Source organism: Pinus tabuliformis, chromosome 8 (genome assembly GCF_031772625.1).
Source record: "Pinus tabuliformis cultivar Carrire ecotype Pingquan chromosome 8, CPIR1, whole genome shotgun sequence".
In the NCBI taxonomy this organism is placed as follows: domain Eukaryota; kingdom Viridiplantae; phylum Streptophyta; class Pinopsida; order Pinales; family Pinaceae; genus Pinus; species Pinus tabuliformis.
This window is the reverse complement of record NC_142294.1, coordinates 1,938,387,583-1,938,409,674: the sequence shown is the minus strand read 5'-3', so window position 1 is coordinate 1,938,409,674 and position 22,092 is coordinate 1,938,387,583. Positions and strand designations below refer to the sequence as shown.

At 36.5% G+C, this 22,092-nt stretch overlaps 1 protein-coding gene across 2 annotated transcripts in view; it reads left to right on the top strand.

Annotated features, from left to right (window-relative positions):
• Positions 1–11,553, top strand: part of LOC149244247 (uncharacterized) — an 86,123-nt gene extending 74,570 nt beyond the window's left edge. The window contains exons 8-11 of one of the 2 annotated variants that reach the window (XM_089374773.1): positions 7,947–8,031; positions 8,161–8,373; positions 8,495–8,556; positions 8,943–11,553. In XM_089374773.1, the coding sequence (XP_089230899.1) occupies positions 7,947–8,031; positions 8,161–8,373; positions 8,495–8,556; positions 8,943–11,286 (2,704 nt within the window). In that variant the 3' untranslated portion in view covers positions 11,287–11,553. Of the gene's footprint in view, positions 1–7,946; positions 8,032–8,154; positions 8,374–8,494; positions 8,557–8,942 lie in introns of both variants that reach the window. The other variant, XM_089374772.1, reaches the window with a different exon arrangement.
• The last annotated feature ends 10,539 nt before the right edge of the window (positions 11,554–22,092 follow it).

Sequence of the window (22,092 nt, the reverse complement as noted above, 5' to 3'; positions counted from 1 at the left end):
TAATTCATTTGGGGCCTTCTCCTTGCCATTTATAATCCACAATTGGCCTAATAAATGCCAAGAGGTCCTCCACCCTATCTCACCATTCATCATCAACAACTAGCCTTTTCATTGCTTGTACTCTATCAGATTGGGATTGCCTCTATTGATTCCAAAGAGAACTGCATACCATTGATTGTAATTCTTCTTGCACTTGCATAAGCCTTGTTAAGACTATGATGTGAGAAGCAAAACGAGTCTCGACAACCTACAAGTGTTAAATTGCCAATGTTTCAATAAAGTAAAAATCATAATTTTGATTGAATCATGACATTTGAGAATTCGATTTACCTATTTGAAATTTTAATTTAGATTCATAAAAATTAGAATTTATGAAATAAACTTTAAAGTTCAGGTACCTTAAGGAGCTCCAACTTTGCAAATTCCCTGTACATACCTTGGGACATGTGGTGGTTTGTGATGAAGGCTTGAATTTCTTTTGCCTCTTCAAAAATAACTCAAACCCACTGGATTTGCTTCCCTATCTTGCTCAACACGAGGTTCAATGAATGTACAACACAAGGGGTCCAAACGATGTGCTGATATTTGCCTTCAATAATTAGGCCTGCTACTCTACACACCATTGCATTGTCAGTTATTACTTGGACAACATTTTCTGGCCCCACCAATTCAATTGCTTTAATCAAGATGTCAGCAATGAATTGGGAATATTTCATCTACCCCTCACAATCCACTTCCTTCAAAAACATTGCCCCCTTTGGTCTCTGAGCAATCACATTGATCTAAGGCCTATTCCTTTGATCTTTCCATCCATCAGAAATGATGGACACCCCTAAAATGCGCCATGAATTACGAATGGGGCTCAATTTAGCCTCCAAATCTAACTTCTCAGCGCTCAACATTGTAGTGTGGACCTTCTCATATCTAGGGCTATTGTACCCTTTTGGAGCTTCATTCACTGCCTTTATCATCTTTGCCCATTGAGGAGATCACACAAGGTTAAAGGGAAGGCCATTTGCATAAATGCATTGACCTATAGAATTTATTTTTCCTCTTAAAAAATAACTCGAATCCACTGAATTTGCTTCCCTATCTTGCTCAACATGAGGTTCAATGAATGTACAACACAAGGGGTCCAAACGATGTGCTGATATTTGCCTTCAATAATTAGGTCTGCTACTCTACACACCATTGCATTGTTAGTTATTACCTGGACAACATTTTCTGGCCCCACCAATCCAATTGCTTCAATCAAGATGTCCACAATGAATTGTGAATCTTTCATCTGCCCCTCACAATCCACTTCCTTCAAAAACATTGCCCCCTTTGGGCTCTGAGCAATCACATCGATCTAAGGCCTATTCCTTTGATCTTTCCATCCATCAGGATTGATGGACACCCCTGAAATGCGCCATGAATAACGAATGGGGCTCAATTTAGCCTCCAAATCTAACTTCTCAGCACTCAACATTGTAGTGCAGACCTTCTCATATCTAGGGCTATTGTACCCGTTTGTGGCTTCATTCACTGCTTTTATCATCTTTGCCCATTAAGGAGATCGCACAAGGTTAAAGGGAAGGCCATTTGCATAAATGCATTGACCTATAGCTACATTTGCCGTCTCTCGAGCATCATTATTATCCTTTTAAGTGGTCCCAAATTAGACCCCACTTTGAACCAACAATTCCATGAGAGGGAAGTGGAGGTTTTGATGAAGATGCTCCCAACCTTGTTGGTTGTTTTAATTGACAATCAGGATTTGCCTCATTTGCTTTAGCACTTGCCTTGTCTTGTTCTTTCTGATATTTTGAAAGTTCTGCCTTGCTTAACCCATTTGCATCTGTCCCATTCTCTTTAGGTGGGCCACTGCATATTCGAACCCCATTGCCTTTTAACCCAAGTAAATGTGCTTTAACCTGTGTGTATGATCCCTTGTACTCCTTTTTACACTCACTGCAAACCCATGGCAATGATCCCCCTCCTTGGATCTTCCCAACAATAGTTACATATCTCCAAAGTGGTGACTTTGGATCAACTTTAGGGGCAGTTTCAATTTCATGTTCCACTTCCTCTGCCTCACAAATTACTGAAGTTGAAGTTGCCATGATGATGATGTAAATGAAACTGCAAAATAAAATTGACAAATATGTATTTCAAAACAAGTTACAAGCCTTGAAAAAGAACAATAATTATCAAAACCAGTGATTAGACATGTAATCTATGTGACTTATTCACTGTCTCAATGTCTCATACTCTCGAGCTGCTTTCCGGGCCATGTCAATACCAAAGTGAAACATAGGCCATTATTGATCATAAATTGGGTCATTTTGTTGTTTGCTTGACACTTTAATACCTTGGAAAGTGGTATGTTAAGGTGTTGATGTTTGGTCATATTAAGCTCACAATTTTGGAAGGAATCTGGTAAATTCCCATTTTTTTTATGAAATCTTATATAAGATGAAGACATTTATTTCGATTTCATATATCAAATATTAATAAAAAGAGATTGCCTCCCAAACTCCAATTTATATAGAACGTATAACCTTCTCAAAAAGGTTTACACAAATAGTGCCTACTTTTGATGCTGGTATTTTCAACATGCACTACACATCCTGACATCTGAGTAACTAAAGCTTAAAAAAATTATTTAAGTAATCAAAGGAATCCCGAGGCCTATTAAATGTTATCACAAGGGGTTAACAAAAATACTGCTCAACAGATGTGAAAATGATGTTATCTCTGATGACCTAAGGAGGTAGCTAGAACATATTGAGGTGAAAAAGATATTGGATGGAATTTGTGGAAAGCATGCCGAACAAAATCAACTAGATTAAGAGAGAGCAGACAATGTGCAAAATAAACGAGGCAAATATCTTGTCAACTAGATTAAGAGAGGCCAGACAATGTGCAAAATAAACGAGGCAAAAATCTTAAATGCACAAGGTCCGCTCAACAAAAGGAGCAAAAGATCAAGAATTGAGCATATAATGCAATGTATATAATACTTCTTGTGCAAAGAAATGCATGGTAGAGGGTGTTTAAAATTGAGGTTTACCAACACTGAACAGTTGCTCAAATGGTTGAAAACTGAATGGTCCCAGGTCGGCTCACTCCACGAGTCCACAGTAAGCTCACTCCACTGAACAGCTGTCAGCAGTGCTCCCACAGTTGGCTCACTCCACACTCCACTGTCGGCTTGGGCTCACTCCAACAGCTCACTCCACACTCCAAACTCCATTTTATATAGAACGTATAACCTTCTCAAAAAGGATTACAAAAATAGTGCCTACTTTTGATGCTGGAATTTTCAACATGCACTACACATCCTGACATCTGAGTAACTAAAGCTTAAAAACAATTATTCAAGTAATCAAAGGAATCCCAAGGCCTATTAAATGTTACCACAAGTAAGGGGTTAACAAAAGTACTGCTCAACAGATGTGAAAATGATGTTATCTCTGATGACCTAAGGAAGTAGCTAGAACATATAGAGGTGAAAAAGATATTGGATGGAATTTGTGGAAAGCATGCCGAACAAAAATCAACTAGATTAAGAGAGGGCAGACAATGTGCAAAATAAACAAGGCAAATATCTTGTCAACTAGATCAAGAGAGGCCAGACAATGTGCAAAATAAATGAGGCAAAAATCTTAAACGCACAAGGTCCGCTCAACAAAAGGAGCAAAAGATCAAGAATTGAGCATATATAATGCAATGTATATAATACTTCTTGTGCAAAGAAATGCATGGTAGAGGGTGTTTAAAATTGAGGTTTACCAACACTGAACAGTTGCTCAAATGGTTGAAAGTTGAACGGTCCCGGGTCGGCTCACTCCACGAGTCCACAGTAAGCTTACTCCACTGAACAGCTGTCAGCAGTGCTCCCACAGTTGGCTCACTCCACACTCCACAGTTGGCTTGGGCTCACTCCAACAGCTCACTCCACACTCTACAGTCGGCTTGGGCTCACTCCACGCTCACAATTGGCGGCTCCTCCAGCGAAAATGACAAAATGACAAAAGGTAAACCGTAAAGGTAATAACCTAAAAGTTAATAGGTTAGATTAGACTGGCTCATAAAAAAACACAGTGAAAACAAAATAAGAAAACCGTTCCAGGCATCCAAGAAATCATGAAACATTTTTCACTTTGGCGGATCTGTTTTGGGAAATCGTGATACGCTTTTATTTTTTGCCGGATCCATTTCCGGAAATAGTGAAACGTATTCAAATTTACCGGAAACAGATCATTTTTACTAAAAGCGCCATAAAAACGTTTTGGAATTCTAACTTGCCGTTTCCAAAAATTTGAAATGTCAAGAATACGTATCAAAGCTGTTTTTCCGGCATTTCATACCAATTTCAGGATCCTAAATGCCGAATGACGTTTCTGGGAGGTTAGGTCCGCGTTTCCGGTAACTTAGCGTTAACTGTGAGTCTAAAGGAGTTGGCTGGGCAGTTTGACAAGGGCAAGGAGTGCCCTGTGTGTTGCAGCAGACAGCTGATGAATTTGGTGTCAAAGGACAGCCAGGATCAAGGGTAGATGAGGGTTAAAAGGACTTAGCCTTAGCTCAGGTATTTTGTATTATATTTTCTATTTTTTTGGCATTGTACTGGGGTTTGTAAAAGACCATGATCCCTAGTATGGGAGCCCTAAGGTTTTCTTATTAATGGACAAATAAGAAACATGTTTGGCCTATAAATTCTTGTGTACTGTTATTGATCTCATTGCTGTTATATCCCGAAGTTGTTGGGCATCCATAGTGTGTTTATGTTCCTAGCTTAGGCATAGATCAGACCTGGGGTGCATGGAAATTCCAACAAATAAAGAAATGACATATTAGCTGTTGATCACTAAGCTTGTGCAACAAGTTGAAATGGAAAGAACAATTTAGGAATAGTCATGGGATTGAACCTTTTGAGTTAGTACTTGCAACAAAGTCTACGAGTAAGGTTGCTAAATAGAGCAAAGATAATGATGGTAACATTTCTCAGTCAAGGAAACATAGAAAAGAAATCAAATGCTTTTATTGTGGAAGATTAGGGCATATAAGTAGTATAGTTTGTGGGAAGTGGTTGTGGGGTGAAAAGCATAGCCAAGAGCACTCTTCCAATGATCAATCTAGATAGAAACATGTTAACAATTAATGTGGCTGAACACAAAGAGGAGGAAAAGGTCTATGTGTTCATTGTCTGAAACAAGGATTCAAAGAGTGTTAAGGTTGATTGCTATGTTGATTGAAGGGCACCTAGACATTTTGCTAACAATATTAATTGCTATGCTGATTTTGTAGGGGATGAATTTCAGTCTGATATTGAGTGTTGCATGGTGGAGAAGAATACAAGGTTGACAAAAGTGAAATGTCCTACAACTAAGGGTGAAGAAGGTGATTAAAGACGTCGAGTATGTTCCTTGTGTGGAGAAAATCCTACTTATGATAAGCACTATAATGGAACATAGCCCACAATTGTAGATAATTTTCAGTGATAATGGGTGTTTTATTGTTGATAAGAATAACAAAATGATGGTTGCTGTTGGTGCGAATGAACAAAAGTTTATTTCTGGTGTTAGATGTTGAGAATATAGGGTTAGTGCAGCAGAAAGGTGGCTGTAATTTAACTGAAAAACACAGCTATAATTGCCATGCTAGACTCCTAGAGAAGTGTCAGGTGAGATAGAGCTCCTGAAACGAGGCCCTGGATGATGTTGCTGTTGAAACAAGTTTAAATCAGCAAAGAAGAGAAGGCAAACAGCATGTATATTATGCATTATCTGCTATGATTAATAAGAAGATCCTCAAGGAGGGTGAAGATGAAGTGGTAAAGAAGACCCTCATGAAGGGTGACATGATGGTGCTTCCTTAGAGAAGCAAACACAAAATCTTGATATGTTGGACTGCCAAGATGTGGAGATGGTGATTTCAATGAACAAGCCAATTTCTGTGTCAATGTGGTCAGTTTGGAACTTTGGTCATATAGAGAATACTGAATGATATTGGGTGACACAGTGCAATAGAGGTGACAGTATAAGTTGTGTCTTTGAGTTCATGGTCTATGACAACATTCCTCTCTAGATTTAGCAGGTACTGTCACCCTCTTAAAGAATCCCATATAGGATCTTTGGAGGCTTGTTAATGCCTTAATGGCATCATGTATAGGCTCTTTGGACATCATCTAATGCCAAACTGAGGTGTGACAAACGTCCATGTATTTTTCATGGGAGGACTTGAGGTTCTGCTATAATGGAGGTTGCATGGTGTCATTACTAAGATATATAGTTAGTTTTCTCAGAGTTTAACTGCATACCCTGAACTACACCATGTATATTTTTACCTAAGAGGTGAGTTGCATTTGAAATCTATTTTCCTGTCCACTCAGTTAAGGCGGCTTTTAAAAAGAATCTAAAATATGAGTCTCCACCACTGGCGAATTTACTGTGGCATTCAGTGGTGAACTTAATGAAGAATCTAAAATATTAGTCTCCACCACTGGCAAATTTACTGTGGCATTCAATGGTGAACTTAATGGTGAGTTTTGTATTAATTGGTTCAGAACTTCAGCAAAATTTTTTATTATAAAATTCGTAAAAGGATTGCTAAGATTTGTTTCTTTCATTCCTTAGCTGTAACAAAATTTACGTGTTTGTGTGTTGTGTATGTGCACATATGAGACATTTTTTTAACAATATATGATGCTTTATCAGGGTGGTATAATGATATAATAATTTGCTTTATTCTTTTTGCAGAATTTAATGGTCAATTTGATCATATTTTTTCCACTTGCATTTTTATCTGGACTCATTGTTGCCAAATTCAAGTATTAATATGAACTGCGTGATTTAGGCTAAAGCAGAAAACAAAAAGTTTTAGAAAGGATGAGAGAACATAAAGTTTGTTGATGGAATAGGAGGATGCAAGTCAGACAGTGAGTTGATTGTCCAACTGTGAGTGAGTTGATTGTCCAACTGTGAGGGGGGTATTTGTTTTTTAATTTTATTTTAATTCTCATTATATGGAAGGTAAGCATGATTTTAAGTTTTCTGGCTTTGACATATTTGTGACATTTGGCTCTTGCCAGTTTCCAGATCTTATGTTCTTGCTTATGATTTTTTTTTTTTTAATTTCTGTGTCTAGTAACGAGCTGACATAATTTAAATGTGGACAGTATGTTTTCCTCTACCCATGATCTAGAAATTTAGATTTCAGACCTGCTTAGGTGGAGTCCGCACCTCTGCGCTGTGGTAACTACAATACTAAGTATGTTTGTATCTTATTTAATGCCATGGTGTGTAGAATAAAATCTTAATGGCAGGACTTCAATAATGAGTGTGCTTCATCGGTTCTGTTTTAAAGGGGATCACTTTTATATCTATAAATATTCAAAATTGCATGGGCATTTGACATTTGTTACCTTCGAAGGCTTGAACTGTAGCCAAACCTGGTGAAATTCCTTTTGTTATTTGAGGTACCCTTCAAACTTATTAATCAAGGCCTTAATTAAACCATTGCCCTGTTTCTGCCTGGGCACTTACGTAAGTTATGGGACTTTATTTAGAATGTTAAGTTTAACCAGTCAATAAGTAGTTTATTTCCATAAATCATCCATGGTACTTTCCCTGGTGCGGGGCGGCTTAAAGTGGAGCACTTGGATGTTGCATGTTTTCATGGATGCTTAGTATCTCACTGCAAGAGGTTTGAGATGTAGTGAAATCTGTGCAATTCCTTTTGTCACTAGACACACACGATACATGGCTTAGTTTTACAAATTAGGCCATTTTGTAAAACTTCACCTTATTCTATCATTGAGGTTTTTTTCTATGAACAACCCTTTATAAATTGATATAGTATGATATTTTCCCCTACAGCTGTGATTATGACACTGAGAAAGGTATGCAAATCCTTTTATTCATTGAAAAATGGTAATGATTATTACCTTACTATGATTGCAGATGTGATGCTTATGTGAAGGCATTGAAACAACTTACTGTCCATCAGGCTCCTAATATTCTTACAATTGCACTGAAACGATTTCAGGTTCTATTTGCCACCATAACTTAATCCATGTTTGCACATTGTCCTAATGTTATCCTGGTTCATACAGTTCATGACTTTTTTATGGACTTTACTCTTTAGTTCTTACAAGAATATTTTATGAAGATGCAGACTGGGAGGTTTGGCAAGTTGAACAAGAGGGTAACATTCCCTGAAACACTGGATTTGTCACCTTACGTGAGTGGAAAGGGAAATGGTTTGCATATATACAAGCTTTATGTTGTTGTTGTGCACGTCGATATGCTAAATGCCTCCTTTTTTGGGCATTATGTTTGTTATGTAAAGGACCTGCATGGATCATGGTATAGAATAGATGACTTCAAAGTAAGTACAGCTTTTATGATTTATAGTTTTGATCCATTGTGTACCTTAATGCAGCAAAGTTATCTTTCCTTGCTGTAGTTTGAGACTTGAGTCAGTACTTATGGAACTGTTTTGTTTACAGGTTAAGAGAGTTGATCTAGAGGACGTATTGTCTGAAAGAGCTTATATGCTTCTATACAGTAGGTGAGTCTATGCATGTTGTTTCATAATATATGCAAGAAGGGATGTGTCTCTTCCTTCTGAAATTGAATTCCTGCATGGTAATGTTACAAATATTTTCTTTTCAGAGAAAAATGACATTTTACTTCTATATTGGTCTAATATTTTCCTTGCATTCCACAAAAAATTGCCATATGATTTGGTGGTTCTGGAATCTGATTTTTTAACTTATTGTTGAATTCTTGATGATTGTTTTTCAGATTTGATTTTGTTGCATAGCACATTATTGGCACAGATGATCCTACTTTGTTTTCTTTATTACCTTGTAGCAATTTATGAAAGTTGTGTGATTTTAAGGTTCTGATTATCTGTTCTGATTTAAGATTACAACTTTTTTCCCCTTGTGACAGAGTATCTGTTCGACCCCCCTCAGCTGTTGCTGATAGCCCTACCTCGGCAGTTAAAAAAGTGGCAAAATATGATTTTAATCACAGTACATCTCTTGTTCACAATCAATCTCATTTTACATCCTGTAGGACAGATGGATATCTATCCAGTCCCTTTGAAGTGGTGGAACCCCTCAGGAGCAACCTTGGTAATGGACAAGAAGCTACCATTGAAAAGATTGAAGTTTTGGGCAACCTTACAAGCAGTGATGAGCTAAGAAATATGCAGGAGTCAGATTTAGCTACAAGATCTTTGAGTAGTTGTGACGTGGATATGGTGCCTGTAGATGTGACATCTGAAGTATCAGGATTGCTAACTAGTAATTCAAGTTGTTCAGAAGAGTCATCGACGAAAGCTGGAGAAAGGAGCCTGAATACAGTTCATTCCCCCCTTTCTCAACCCAAGCCACTGAACACATGCTTGAATAGGAGTTCTTCCTGCCCTTCTCTTGTGGCAATGAAGCAGAGCCTGCTTATGAACAATATAAATGAAAGAGCCATCTCATTCGATCCATTGGCAGGCTTGGTTTTCTTCCCTTACAATAGGTTAGATAATGGAGATTGCAGTTGCTCAGCCTCAAAGCATTCATATTTAGATACCCCGAGGACCAGTGATTTGACTGAAAGTGATACAAGCAGGATTTCTACCATTCAGAACTGTGATTTAGATGTAGTTGGCCCAGAAAAGATGGATTGTGGCTATGAAGTAACACAACTCTCAGCTGAAAATTCCAGTGACAACTTTCATGGTTTTCTTAACGATTATGCTATAAATGGAATTGTGGATAATTCTTCACAATGTATTCCACCTACTATGAATATATCACCATTTTCTTGTGACAATGGTGAAGCTTCTCTGAATTCATCTGTTCATGCCTGCCTGCCTACAGTTACATACGAAAATCAACATGGAACTGTTCTGAACTACAGGGATTCATGTGGTCAGGCTGGAAAGATTGACAATATTTCTGAAGCTGATATGATGGAGAAAGACAATGATGTGGGGGATGAACCTCATAAACATGTAGGTTCTTCTTCCAGGCAAGCGATTATGAATGATTCTCATCCTGGCATGCCATGCATTGCTGCTCAGTCATCAGCGGCAGAACCAAGAATACTCAACAAGGATAAAGACTTTGTTGATTCCCAATTTAATTTGACATTAGCAACAGATAATGATGTAATGTCATGTGAATCAACTAGAGATGCAGAGGGATTTCCTATTGAGGATGGCATGGTGGAGGGACTTGCAGATTCTACATCAGAATTATGGTCATTTGCACACCAGCACTTAAAGGAACACAGTGATACATGTCAAAATGAGCAGAATGGATGTCTGGAAAATGCACAAGGTGCAATGTTAGAAGGTTCTGCTTCTACTAATGAACTTTCTGTTAGTCCACTAGATTCTGCCAAAATTGTCACTACCTGCAGTAATGGTAAACTGATCAGTACACAAGCAAAGAAAGCTGTAAAACCAAAGACTATATTTACTCCAGGTTTTTTGAATAGACCTTCAAGTTTGTCTCCTATGACTGGTTCTATTTCATCTCAAGATGGTAAAAATCATTCATTTACATCAAGTGGAGAATGTTCCTCACGCAAAGACTCTTATTTGCATGGTGATGGTGCCAAGTTGGTGACTTCAACTTCTGCTCAGTTTGATGTGGACTCTAGAACTCATTTAGATGTTTCTTCACATGAAAATTCTTGTACCCCGGTAGATGGGTCAAAGGTGGTGACTCCTGTCTTTACTGAGCTTGACATGGGTCCCAAAGCCGAGACAATAGCTTTTGTTTCATGTGAAGCAGCCAAGAGACAAACAGGAAGCACCATAAAAGCAAAACCTTTATTTGCTCGTGGTTTTCTGGATAGGAGAACCAGGTCACAGCATGTAACCCAGTCTAAGGCTCCGCAAAAGAATGATTGTAGTGCAAATGGCTTTACAGCAGTGCACAAAACTGCAGTGGGGGATGGGATCTCTGGTGTTGGTCAGTTTGATGCAAATGGTGGCAAGCCAATATTAGGTCAGTCTGGAATGCTTGTAGGACAAAATCAGAGTGCAGAGAAGAATGGATTAGAGAGCTCGAATGAAAAGGAAGTAACATCCAATGGAAGAAAGAGGGCTCTGAGCTCAGAATCTTTGCACACTGAACAAGGAAGCTCTGTAACCCTGAATGCAAATGGAAAGATGGCTGTCACATGGCAGAAACAAGGGCGGAATGAAAGCTGCTCTTGTGGATCACAGCGGAAGTGGAAGAAATGTTGTGGCAGGCCTGATGTGCTTAGAAATTTGTCAGCGAGGTGAACATTGCTTCATATATACAACGGAAGAATTTACAAGTTAATTGGTGGAAAGCAAATTTTGCAATATCCATGACCAGAAATACTTAGCATTAAAGTTATGTGAAGCAAATTTCTCCATGACCAGGAACAATTGGGCAGGTATGCACTAGTGGAGGGAGGATTAGATATCTTATGATTGTCTATCCATAAATATGCATTCTGTGGACATGCCGCTATAAATGAGGAATGAGTCAAATGACCTGAGAGAACTGTATGTTGCTATTGAATATTCTTATGACAAAAGAAGTATTGATGTTTTCCCCAGTAGTCCAATACTCCTATTATGGGTAGAGGTCGAAAGTTTCAAAAGAGACGTTTGTTTTTTATGAATCCTTCAAATTATTGGATTCTACTAAAAGTGTCCAAAATAGAGATTTGCTTTTAATGAATCCTTTGAATAATTGGATTCTATTAAAACTTCATTAGAAATCGATCAGCATGATCTGTGTATGAACAACAGTCAGATTTTGTCTTGCAAGTCTTATTTTCTTGTTGGACTTTCTGATGTTGACTAGTTCCAATTAGCTTCTTTGAAGGAAAACAATGAACACTCTTTGGAAAGTATCTGGTTGGAATTAGTCCTTCTCATTGAATTACCATGAAAAATTGAAGATTCTTGAGGATTAATTTTTGGGCAAGCTTTGGATTGAGATTGAATGTTTCCTCCCATAAGATCAAGCATAACTCTATCTATGCAAAATACTTGTCTTCCTATTCATGTTATTTTATTTGCTTAATGCTCTCGGAAAGTTCTCAAATATCTTTCAGTTCAGAGGGGTTGGATGCTTTTATTCGTCTGTATATAAGACTGATTTCCCTTTATCCCTCGCTTTACACGGCGAAAAATTAATTGTCAAATTAATTTCAATAAGTGAAATCTGGTTCACCAAAGGTGAAAGAGCTGGAGTTTATCTTAACATTGTTTTGCTTCCTTTGAAAGATGGCTGTAATTTTGTTCTCTTCCATCTGGAAAAACAATCGAACAGCACGGTTGGCTATATTGTCATGGTATGTTTAGTAATCTCACTTTTTTGCCTCAAGATGCATTATTCTCATGCATCTGTACAGTATATTCTCCCAAGCATTTTCGTGCTGAAGCATCTGCCATTGTTCATTAAACTGATCTTCTGGATCTGCATAGATTGGATTTAACAGAATTGGGGAGAAAATCAATAAACTAACGATGAGAATAACTTGTGAATCAGATGGACTCCAAGTGTTCGCATGACCTCTATTGCTCATCTCGTAAAAGGTGTATTTGCAATAATCCACGGATTCGGAAAAATAGCACGTTTGCCATGCTTTAATTATTATTGGAACTAATTATTTTTATACAACCACATTGCATGTGCCATGCAGGTACTAGCACATGCATACCAGTAACCATCACATGCATACTAATAGTTATATGGATCAAACACATCTTGAAATAAATATGAAATTCGGAACAACACATTCTACCTTTAAAGAGGGAAAAGATGATTTTTTTTTCAAAAAACAACGATATTGGAATTTGTCTAAATGAACATTGATAGATAATATCTTTTTCTAGATGAAATTCATTATTCATATAAAACTGAAATGGTGTAACTTGGAAGTAACAGAAAGGATATATCTAATATAAAATCGTATTCATGATACAAAATTCTTATCCAACACCGAACAATCAAACAATGATTTAAACAGCATTAAACTTGATTGTTACCATTTGACATCGATAGGTCTCGTGTGTTAAGCCAAACACGTGCTACATTCAAAAAGTGCCTAGTGGTGTTTCAAAAAGAAAATGAGAAAAACGTTGTTCATTCAGCTTGCTCAAGTCAAGTGTGCTGGTTCTGCTGCATCTTAATCGAAAAAACATTGCTAATTCGGCTTCCTCGAGTATGCCAGCTCTGCATCTTCATAATAATCAGCATAACGAAGGTCCTCAGTCAAAAGGCTCTTCAGGTAATCGCTGTTCTCAAACATAAGCTCCTCTTTGACAATAGTGCTGAGAGTTACGTGGACTAAGCCATCTAGTTGTGGTTCTTCCTCCACTCATATAACATCGTTTTTGTGTTGGTCCCATCTTTGGACTGGACTCTCTTTTTACCTTGCGTCTTTTCAAGAAATGAGACGATGTGTGCTATGAATGTATACTATCTGCCTTTTTGGCACTGAAGTGGTTTTTTTTCAATCTGTGCTCCAGTTCCTTTAACAGGAAGAGGAATTGGCTTCCTGCTAGAGTAATCATATGTCAAATTCCTGCAACTCAAGAGTATCAACACTAGGAAGCCACCACCAATCATCAGGATATTTTTTCTAATGCCCATTGCTTGAAGTAGCATGTGAAGCAAACATGAATCATAGTTGTTAAAATTACGCAAACTGAGAGTGTAAATTGGGTGTCTCTTCTAGAGGATTATATATATATTTATTTATTTTTCTCTAACATTCATAAACTCTTTCATCACCTTTCTATCTATGAATGGAGGCTTTTTCATATTGTAGTATCATATCATTTTGGGTTAATTGCATAGGTTGCCATATTAGATATGGTGTTCAATTTATTTCACTATCCATGTATAAATATTTTTTCAATTGTGATTATTAGTTGGGAATTTTTTTGGTGGTGGATTGAATGCTTTTGCACAGAGTCGATTCTCTCATGAATCTCACCTAAACGTATCTCCATAGGTTGTCTGCTTTTGCATAACAAAGAATATCACATATTGGCTTTACGATTCGACTTAAATTTAACATCCTTCAAAAAATTGTGATCATGCAAATTCAAATGCTTTACCTCCACATTTGCATCTGAGGTAGATTGCCTCCATCGTTCCCACATCACCAATCATTGTGGCAAATAAAGTCGTTTTTTTAATCAGCAGAATCGGTAAACCTGTTGCCTGTCACTGAGGAGACTTGCGATTGAGTAGGAGGGGTGGCAATTTAAACCTTAGTATGATATCCTTTACATTTTAAAGAACAAAGGTTGCAATGGATGTATTATTTTATTCCCTTGAACCTTGGGAGGCTTAGTTTTCCACATAATTCCAGAATGCATAGAGCAGATTTGATGGAGCCATCACAGATAATTTGAAAGAAATTTTTAGAAAAGAATTCTGAATGGGTGGCAATTAAAACCTTAGTATAGTATCCTTTTCATTTTAAAGAACAAGGGTTGCAATGGATGTATGATTTTATTCCCCTGAACCTTGGGAGCCTTTGTTTTCCACATAATTGCAGAATGGATAGAGCAGATTTGACGAAGCCATCACTGAGAATCTGTAAGAAGATAAAAAAAAGAATAAACACTGGAAAAATACTTTTGCCAATTTAAATATCAAATGGTGAAGTCCACTTCGTGACTTTTGTGTATGGTAAGAAAAATGATATTATTTATTTATTCTTCTTTATTGGATTGTTTCTTCCTTGATTTGAAAATGAAAAAATGAACGTAACTTGGTGCTTTTGAGTTAATGACGGTGGGAAAGCAAGGATTAAGGTTTTGGAAGGGTAACTTTGTTTTAAAGGCTTTTTTTCACCTCGTTTCTGATTCTTCTTTCCTAGTAAATGTTTGATAATTCCTGATTTTACTTTCCTAGTAAATGTTCACCACCGAGAAACCTTAGAGAAAATTTGTTGAGCGTATGTCCTAGTTTTCTGAATGGGAAGAGATGAATCTTTTTTCTAAATGGGAAGGTGGCAACTAAATCTGAGGGGTTCTGCCGTCTCCAGGGTTTGCAGGGGAATGTCCGTGCGTGTGAACTTGGTACATGATTCATGCTACCCAAGGCTAGAGTTCGAGAACCATGACAACTTAATGATAAAGTGAATAACTAGTAATATAGCTTACAAATTTATGCTAGAAGAAACAAATGCAAAACTCTAAATGGCACATTACATGTTCACATTTGTTACATTTTAAACGAGAAAAAGTATGCTAATTATAAGGGATGTGATTTACAAATCTAAATCATCGTTGCAAAATATTTGTCCCAGGCTGAATATAAATTCTCATTTTCTCATCTATAATATAATTTTATGCAAGCACGATGGATTAAGCTACGGAAATTATGTAAATACAGTGGATTAAGCCCTTTAGCGATGGATTTAGTCTCTTGGATTATGTGAAAGGTTTTTGTGGCGATGGATTCAGTATATTGGGTACTGATGAATGTTTTGAATGAGAAAACATTGGTTCCGTGGTTTATAAAATTAGGAATTGATTTGGAAACAAATGTGTGGATGTTTAGGGGATCATATTTCAAAGCCAAGATTTGAATTATACAATTTTGTGAGAGTTAAAAGTAGTGTTAGTGTGGATGTTTAGTGGATCACATTTCAAAGCCAAGATTTGAATTATACAATTTTGTGAAGGTTAAAAGTAGTGTTGAATATTTTTTATTTTCTAAAATTTAAAGATAAAAATTGCTATCATTGGGAGAGATTTCTTTAAACATCATTGTTAGTCTTGTTAGTTATGATTGGGAGAGTTTCTTTAAACACATTGTTAGTGATGGGGTGGTGTAGGGATTTTATATATATATATATATATATATATCAGAAGAGAGGACAAAGTTTTACATAGTCTCGTTGTAAATATTTTGGGGTGAATGATATTTGGTGTGTCATGGATGGGGAGGGTGGTACCTGGTCTTGTGAATAATTTTTTTGCTAAAATTTATCTTTGGTCTTGGGGTAAGAGCTCAAATTGGGTTAGGGCCCAAGATTTAGCCAGATTTAGCATGAGTGGAATTCTGATCCTTTATAGAATACTAGCATGTTATTTCAGGTAGCCTAGTCATTTTGAATAATGGTAATGAGTTGACCCACATATATGGATAACAACCAGTAATGACTATACTCATTGCCCACCAACAACTTAATTATAATATATTTTTTAACTTTTAACAAAGAGGAGAAAAAACTTAAAATGAAATGGGAAAATGCAATACAATTTTGACAATAAATATAAAAACATTTAAAAGCCTACCTAAATGTAGACACACAACAACGAATGCATCAAAACGATATATATATAATATTTAAATAAATATTAATTTAGTGCCAAATAAATGTTAATCTGGATGCCATCAAAATAAACAAAAGTGAATTGTTAAATAATATGCATTAGATGAAATATTCTCCCTCGCAAATACATAATTGAACCCCATTTTTTTCTGCATAGTACTGCTAGCCTCTTTCAAGACTATTTTACTCTATAATGGGATTTCTTTTAGTATCAATAGTTTTGTGCTGAGCTTTTTAGCTCTTTGTATTACGCATGGGTTTTAGCTGTTTAAAAGGATAAAACACATTTGATATATATTGTTTGGTTGTATTTACATGTACTTTTCATAATGTTAGTTTTTTTTATAAAGTAGTGAGATATTGGTGGTGAGATTGATATTTTTGATTTGGGTTAAAAAATGGTAGGAAATGATAGGAGATTGATATTGTCAAATTAGGGTTTTGATAAATTAATAGTAAAATTATGAATTAAGTTTTCAGAGATGTTGATGATATATTTATAAGACATTTGTTTGATTTGGTTTAAAAAATGGTAGGAAACGATAAGAGATTGATATTGTCAAATTAGGGTTTTGATAAATTAATAGTAAAATTATGAATTAAGTTTTCAGCGATGTTGATGATATATTTATAAAACATTTGTTTGGTAAAATTAGGAAGTATCATTAATAGATGGGGATTGGTGAAACTAAAATATTATTGAATTTGCTTTTCTATATATAATGTAAAAATATGGGGTATCATCATATAAAATGAAGGAAACTGATAATTTATTATTATTATTATTATTGAATAACTCATCTATACTTAACGTTTGTTGATTATGTTGATGTTGCTAATCAATTCAATTATATTCAATTATTTAGATAGGGATTGGTGAAACTAAAATATTATTGAATTTGCTTTTTTGTATCTAATGTAAAAGTAGGGGGAAACAAGGCGCAGGTTTTGATGCTGGGCATGGGTATGGATATCGATCTATAGGTGTCGGACATGGCTATGGGTATCGATCTATAGGTGCTCGGTATCGAACACGATTTGGAGATGGAACCACTGCTCTAGGTACCCTTGCTTCTACTCCAATGGGATAAATGACTCGACTTGGATCTACTAGTAAAGCTACAAATTGGTAATATTAAATGAGGGAAACTGATAAATATAAATTATTATTATTGAATTTTCTTATCTATGCTTAATGTTCCTTGATTATGTTGATGTTGCTAATCAATTCAATTATATTCAAATATTTATGTGATCGGAGGTTGCAATGAAAGTGGAAGATAAAAGAAGTGAATATTCAAACTGAATTTGATTTTTCATTATTCTGTTTGATTTTGAAAGTGTCGGTATCTTGAGAAAATCTCGAGGAAATAAAAGTAGCAAAATTTTCAATAGATTTTAGCATAAAATTCAAATTGGGTGAAATTTAGGTGCCACAAAGAAACATAAAGATATAAAACAACCACATTATTTAGCTCCATGTATGTATTAAAGAACATTTTAATTGTAAATGGAACCTAAAAATCGTTGACAATCCCACATTTTTCTAATGATAAAGATGTGATGCATCCTAACAAATGGTTGCATGACATAAATGAACAACTTGAATAATATTTTTTGATAAATCAAATTTCCAATGGTAATTCATGTAATTAGTGATATCATGATGTTGGAAGAATTTGGAAAAGCATTTTCCAATGAATGGATCAAGCAAAACACATTGAAAAACAAATATGGATTCAAAAAATTAACTAAAGATTTTAAAAGAGAACGTGGAAAAATGGATGATAGTTTTGGATTATGAAACCATTGTTGGAAATACTGAGATGGGGTGAATCAATATTTTATTATTTTAACTAATTTTATCTTTCAAAAGATTTGATGTACATAAATCATGAAACACATCTTTATATAAGAACCACTTACTTGACTTCAACATGACTGAAGTTTGGCCTTTAAAAGGGTTAAAACTCACCTTCAATAGGGATGTAACTTAACCTCTAGAACATCTTTGTAACTTTCCTTCTAACCAAGACCAATTTTTTTTTCCAAAGAGTGCTAAAATCCATTCCAAAAATGTGCCAAAAACCCTTCCCACATAAAACATCTCCAACTCGAGTTCACTTCACTTGGTTCATGAGGTATGAACCTTAGAACTGCTCCTTCACTTGCTTAGATATACTCGAATGAATATTCAAAAAATCATTTCTCCTCAATCGTGCGGAGTTAGAGGGGTTCCATATACCGTTGAAAGGTCTTAGAGTAATATTTCCAACCATATATATTATGCTCCCATTTGAGCTAGGTAATTAGAGTAAAATTGCATTCAAAGATGGAGTATCTAATTGGGGCATTCAAAACCCAAAAAAATATTTCTAGAAGTCTCAAAATATACTATATGACTATGTAACTTTCTTTTTCATTTGGATAGCCTTTGACACCAATAACATGTTGGCATTATGATTCAGGTGTTGTCCTTGATGGAAAACTCTTTCAGGTGGTAAATCAAGAAGGACGCAGGAAATATGTTCAGCAAGTGCGTCCCCGCAGGTATACCATACAGAACCCGCGTCCAGGGACGCAGGCCAGCCGTTCAGGAGGTGCGTCCGCCCAGTGCACACATTTCAAGGCAGAGAAAAGCACGTGGGGGTTTCTTGTGTGGTATCTAGCCGACGGTTTTTGTGTTTCTATGGTGTCGGCTCGTGGTATTGTTCCACGCTTTGGGGAGAAGCTTGCCTATATAAAGCAAAGGAGTTCATTTGGATTAAGCATCATCTTGGTTGAATATCTCTTGGTGAGATCTAGTCCAAATCTATAAGGGCAAATCTTCTAATGGACTACGATCTATATGGCGCATGATCAGATCTGTGGATCTGAGTGTTTGGGTTGGTTCTGAAGTCCTCTTATCTTCTATATCTGAAGGGACGCAGATTCAGTGAAGGGAAAGTGCGCCGGGACGCAGTACAGTAAAGGCTCAGGTGCGTCTCTGAGGCAAAGGGCGCGGCGCGGCTGTGGTATTGGGTGCGTCTCTGAAGCGAAAGACGCGGCGCGATAGTGTTTCTGTGTGCGTCGGTCGCAGAAAAGCAAAGAGGAACAGTGCGTCTGCACGCAGAACAGCATAAGGTACACTGCGCCCAGTCGCAGGCCACAGAAAGAAAATATGCGTCCCTGTCTTAAGATGATTTGTTGACTGTATATTTCTGTTCATAAGGTGTTCTGGGTTGTTTCTGTAATTACTGATCTGATATCTGTCGTAGACTGTATCTGTTGTATACTTGTTGATCATTTGATTCTTCATGAAAAGAAGTAGGGGGTTGTAGCTCCCTTCCAGGAGAGTCTGGAAAACGAGAGAGAGTTGTAGCTCTCTGCAGGTTGCAGCCTGCGTGCTGGTAAAGGACTGCACCAGTACAAAATCATTGTAAAAAGAATTTCTTGAAAGAAGATAGAGACATATTGCAGCAGGTGGTTTTTCTCCCGCATTGGGTTTCCACCTTACATCTTGTGTTCTTTGGTGTGACTGTCTATTTTCTTTATTCATGCTCATTGTTTTATGGTACTGATATACAAGAATATTTCAAAAGAATCAAATAAGGAAGATTTGGTAAATTGCTAGATAATACTGATTCACCCCCCCTCTCAGTATTATTTCCAACAATTGGTATCAGAGCATGTCCTTCTGAAAAGCTTGATCGCTTGAAGGTAGATCGTTCATCATGAGCAACTACGAGAGAGAAGCATCAATCAGGCCACCCGTCTTCGATGGGACAAACTTCAATTATTGGAAGGTAAGAGTTACTGCATATCTTCAATCTCTTGGTACAGAAGTTTGGAACATTGTAGAATCAGGCTATGCCTTTCCTTCAGCTACTCCTACAGATCCAGCTGAGAAAAAGCAGTATGAAACAAATGCAAAAGCAGTCAGTACTCTATTAGGAAGTATATCCCAAACAGAGTTCATGAAGGTCATGCACTTCAAATCAACAAAAGAGATATGGGACAAAATGATCACTAGCTATGAAGGAGATGAACAGGTAAAAGAAGCTAAACTTCAAACTCTCAGGATTCAATATGAGACTCTCAAGATGTATAATGATGAAAGTGTGGCTAATTATTTTCTTCGGGTAGATGAGATTGTTAATTGTATGAAAAATTTGGGTGAAGAAATAAAAGAGACTATAGTAGTTCAAAAGATTCTAAGATCTTTATCCCCCAAGTTTGAATCTAAAGTATCTGCAGTAGAGGAAAAGGAAAATCTCCGTGTTCTCACTATGTCTCAGCTACATGGAATTCTAACTGCTTATGAAATGAGAAAGGGAGGTCTATCAGACAGAAGGGAAGCTGCTTTTAAAGCATCAGGCAAAGAAGATCACTATGAAGCAAGTCATGTTCCAGAAGAAGAGGAAGAAGAATCAAATTTTGTTAGAAATCTTCAAAGGGGTTCTAGAAGGTTCAGAGGTAAGCTACCTTTCAAATGCTTTGCTTGTGGAAGAGTAGGTCATTATGCTGCAAAATGCTCTTATAAGGATAAAGGAAAGGAACCAGTTAGATGGAACAAGAAACAGAGTGCAAATAAGAAAAGCTACTACACCCATGAAGATAGTGATGGCTTATCAAACAGTGATGAAGATGAACAAGGTAACAAATACAGATTGTTAATGGCATTTGAAGATGATGATTATGAGGATGCTGTAGATGTGGATAACCTTTATGATGAAATTACTAGACTCAAGAGATGTATAGAAGAAAAGAACATGATTATTGATACTCTACAATTTCAAATTGATGAAAAGGAAAAACATCTTGAAAAATTAGAAGGTGAAATTGTTGGTCTTAGAAAAGAAATTGAGAAAACAAAAACTATCAATCTCAAGTTTGTCAAAGGATCTGAAACTTTGAATGAGATTATCAGTGTGCAGCGGTCTCCACTAAATAAGACAGGTCTGGGCTATAATGGAGAAACTTCTCAAGCATCCACTTCAAAAAGTTATCTTGATGCAGCAAGAAGAAATGAGCAAGAGCACAAGGAAGATCATCAGGTAAAGCAGGGACAAACGTCAAACAGAAACTATCAGGGGCAATCCAGCTTAAGGGTGAACAAAAGCCACAACCAGCCACAGGTAAAATCTTCCCAATTTGGTTCAAGAATAGATGAAAATAGAAATTACAATCAGTTGGCTGGTAGATTCAATAATCGCAGAAGCTTCTTCAATGGACAATGCTTTTCTTGCCATAACTTTGGTCACAAAGCAGCTCAATGTGTTGCGTATAAAACAATCATGACTAGGGAAGCTCAAAAACAAAGAAGTATGACAGGGATTACAAAAAGGACCTATAACAACTTTTCAGCTCTTGAAAATGAAGTTGAATGCTCTATTTGCAATAATTTTGGACATGAAGACTTTGAATGCAGAAGCAGGTTTCCGGAAAGAAAGGTACAAGAACAAAAAAAAGAACAAGCCTCAGGCACCAAAACATGGAAAATAAAGGAACCTCAAACAGAAAGATGTGGGATAGCATTCTATGCAGAAGGACAAGAAAATCTATGGTACATTGACAGTGGATGTTCAAAGCATATGACAGGTGATAAAGAAAAACTTGAATCTTATTCTAATTTAGAAAAGGGAAAGAAAGTCTCTTTTGGAAATGATACTCCTGCAACTATAAAAGGAAAAGGTATTGCTCCTTTAAAAGAAGATGTTAAGGCTGGAAATGTTTTGTTTGTTGATGGACTAAAGCATAATCTTCTAAGTGT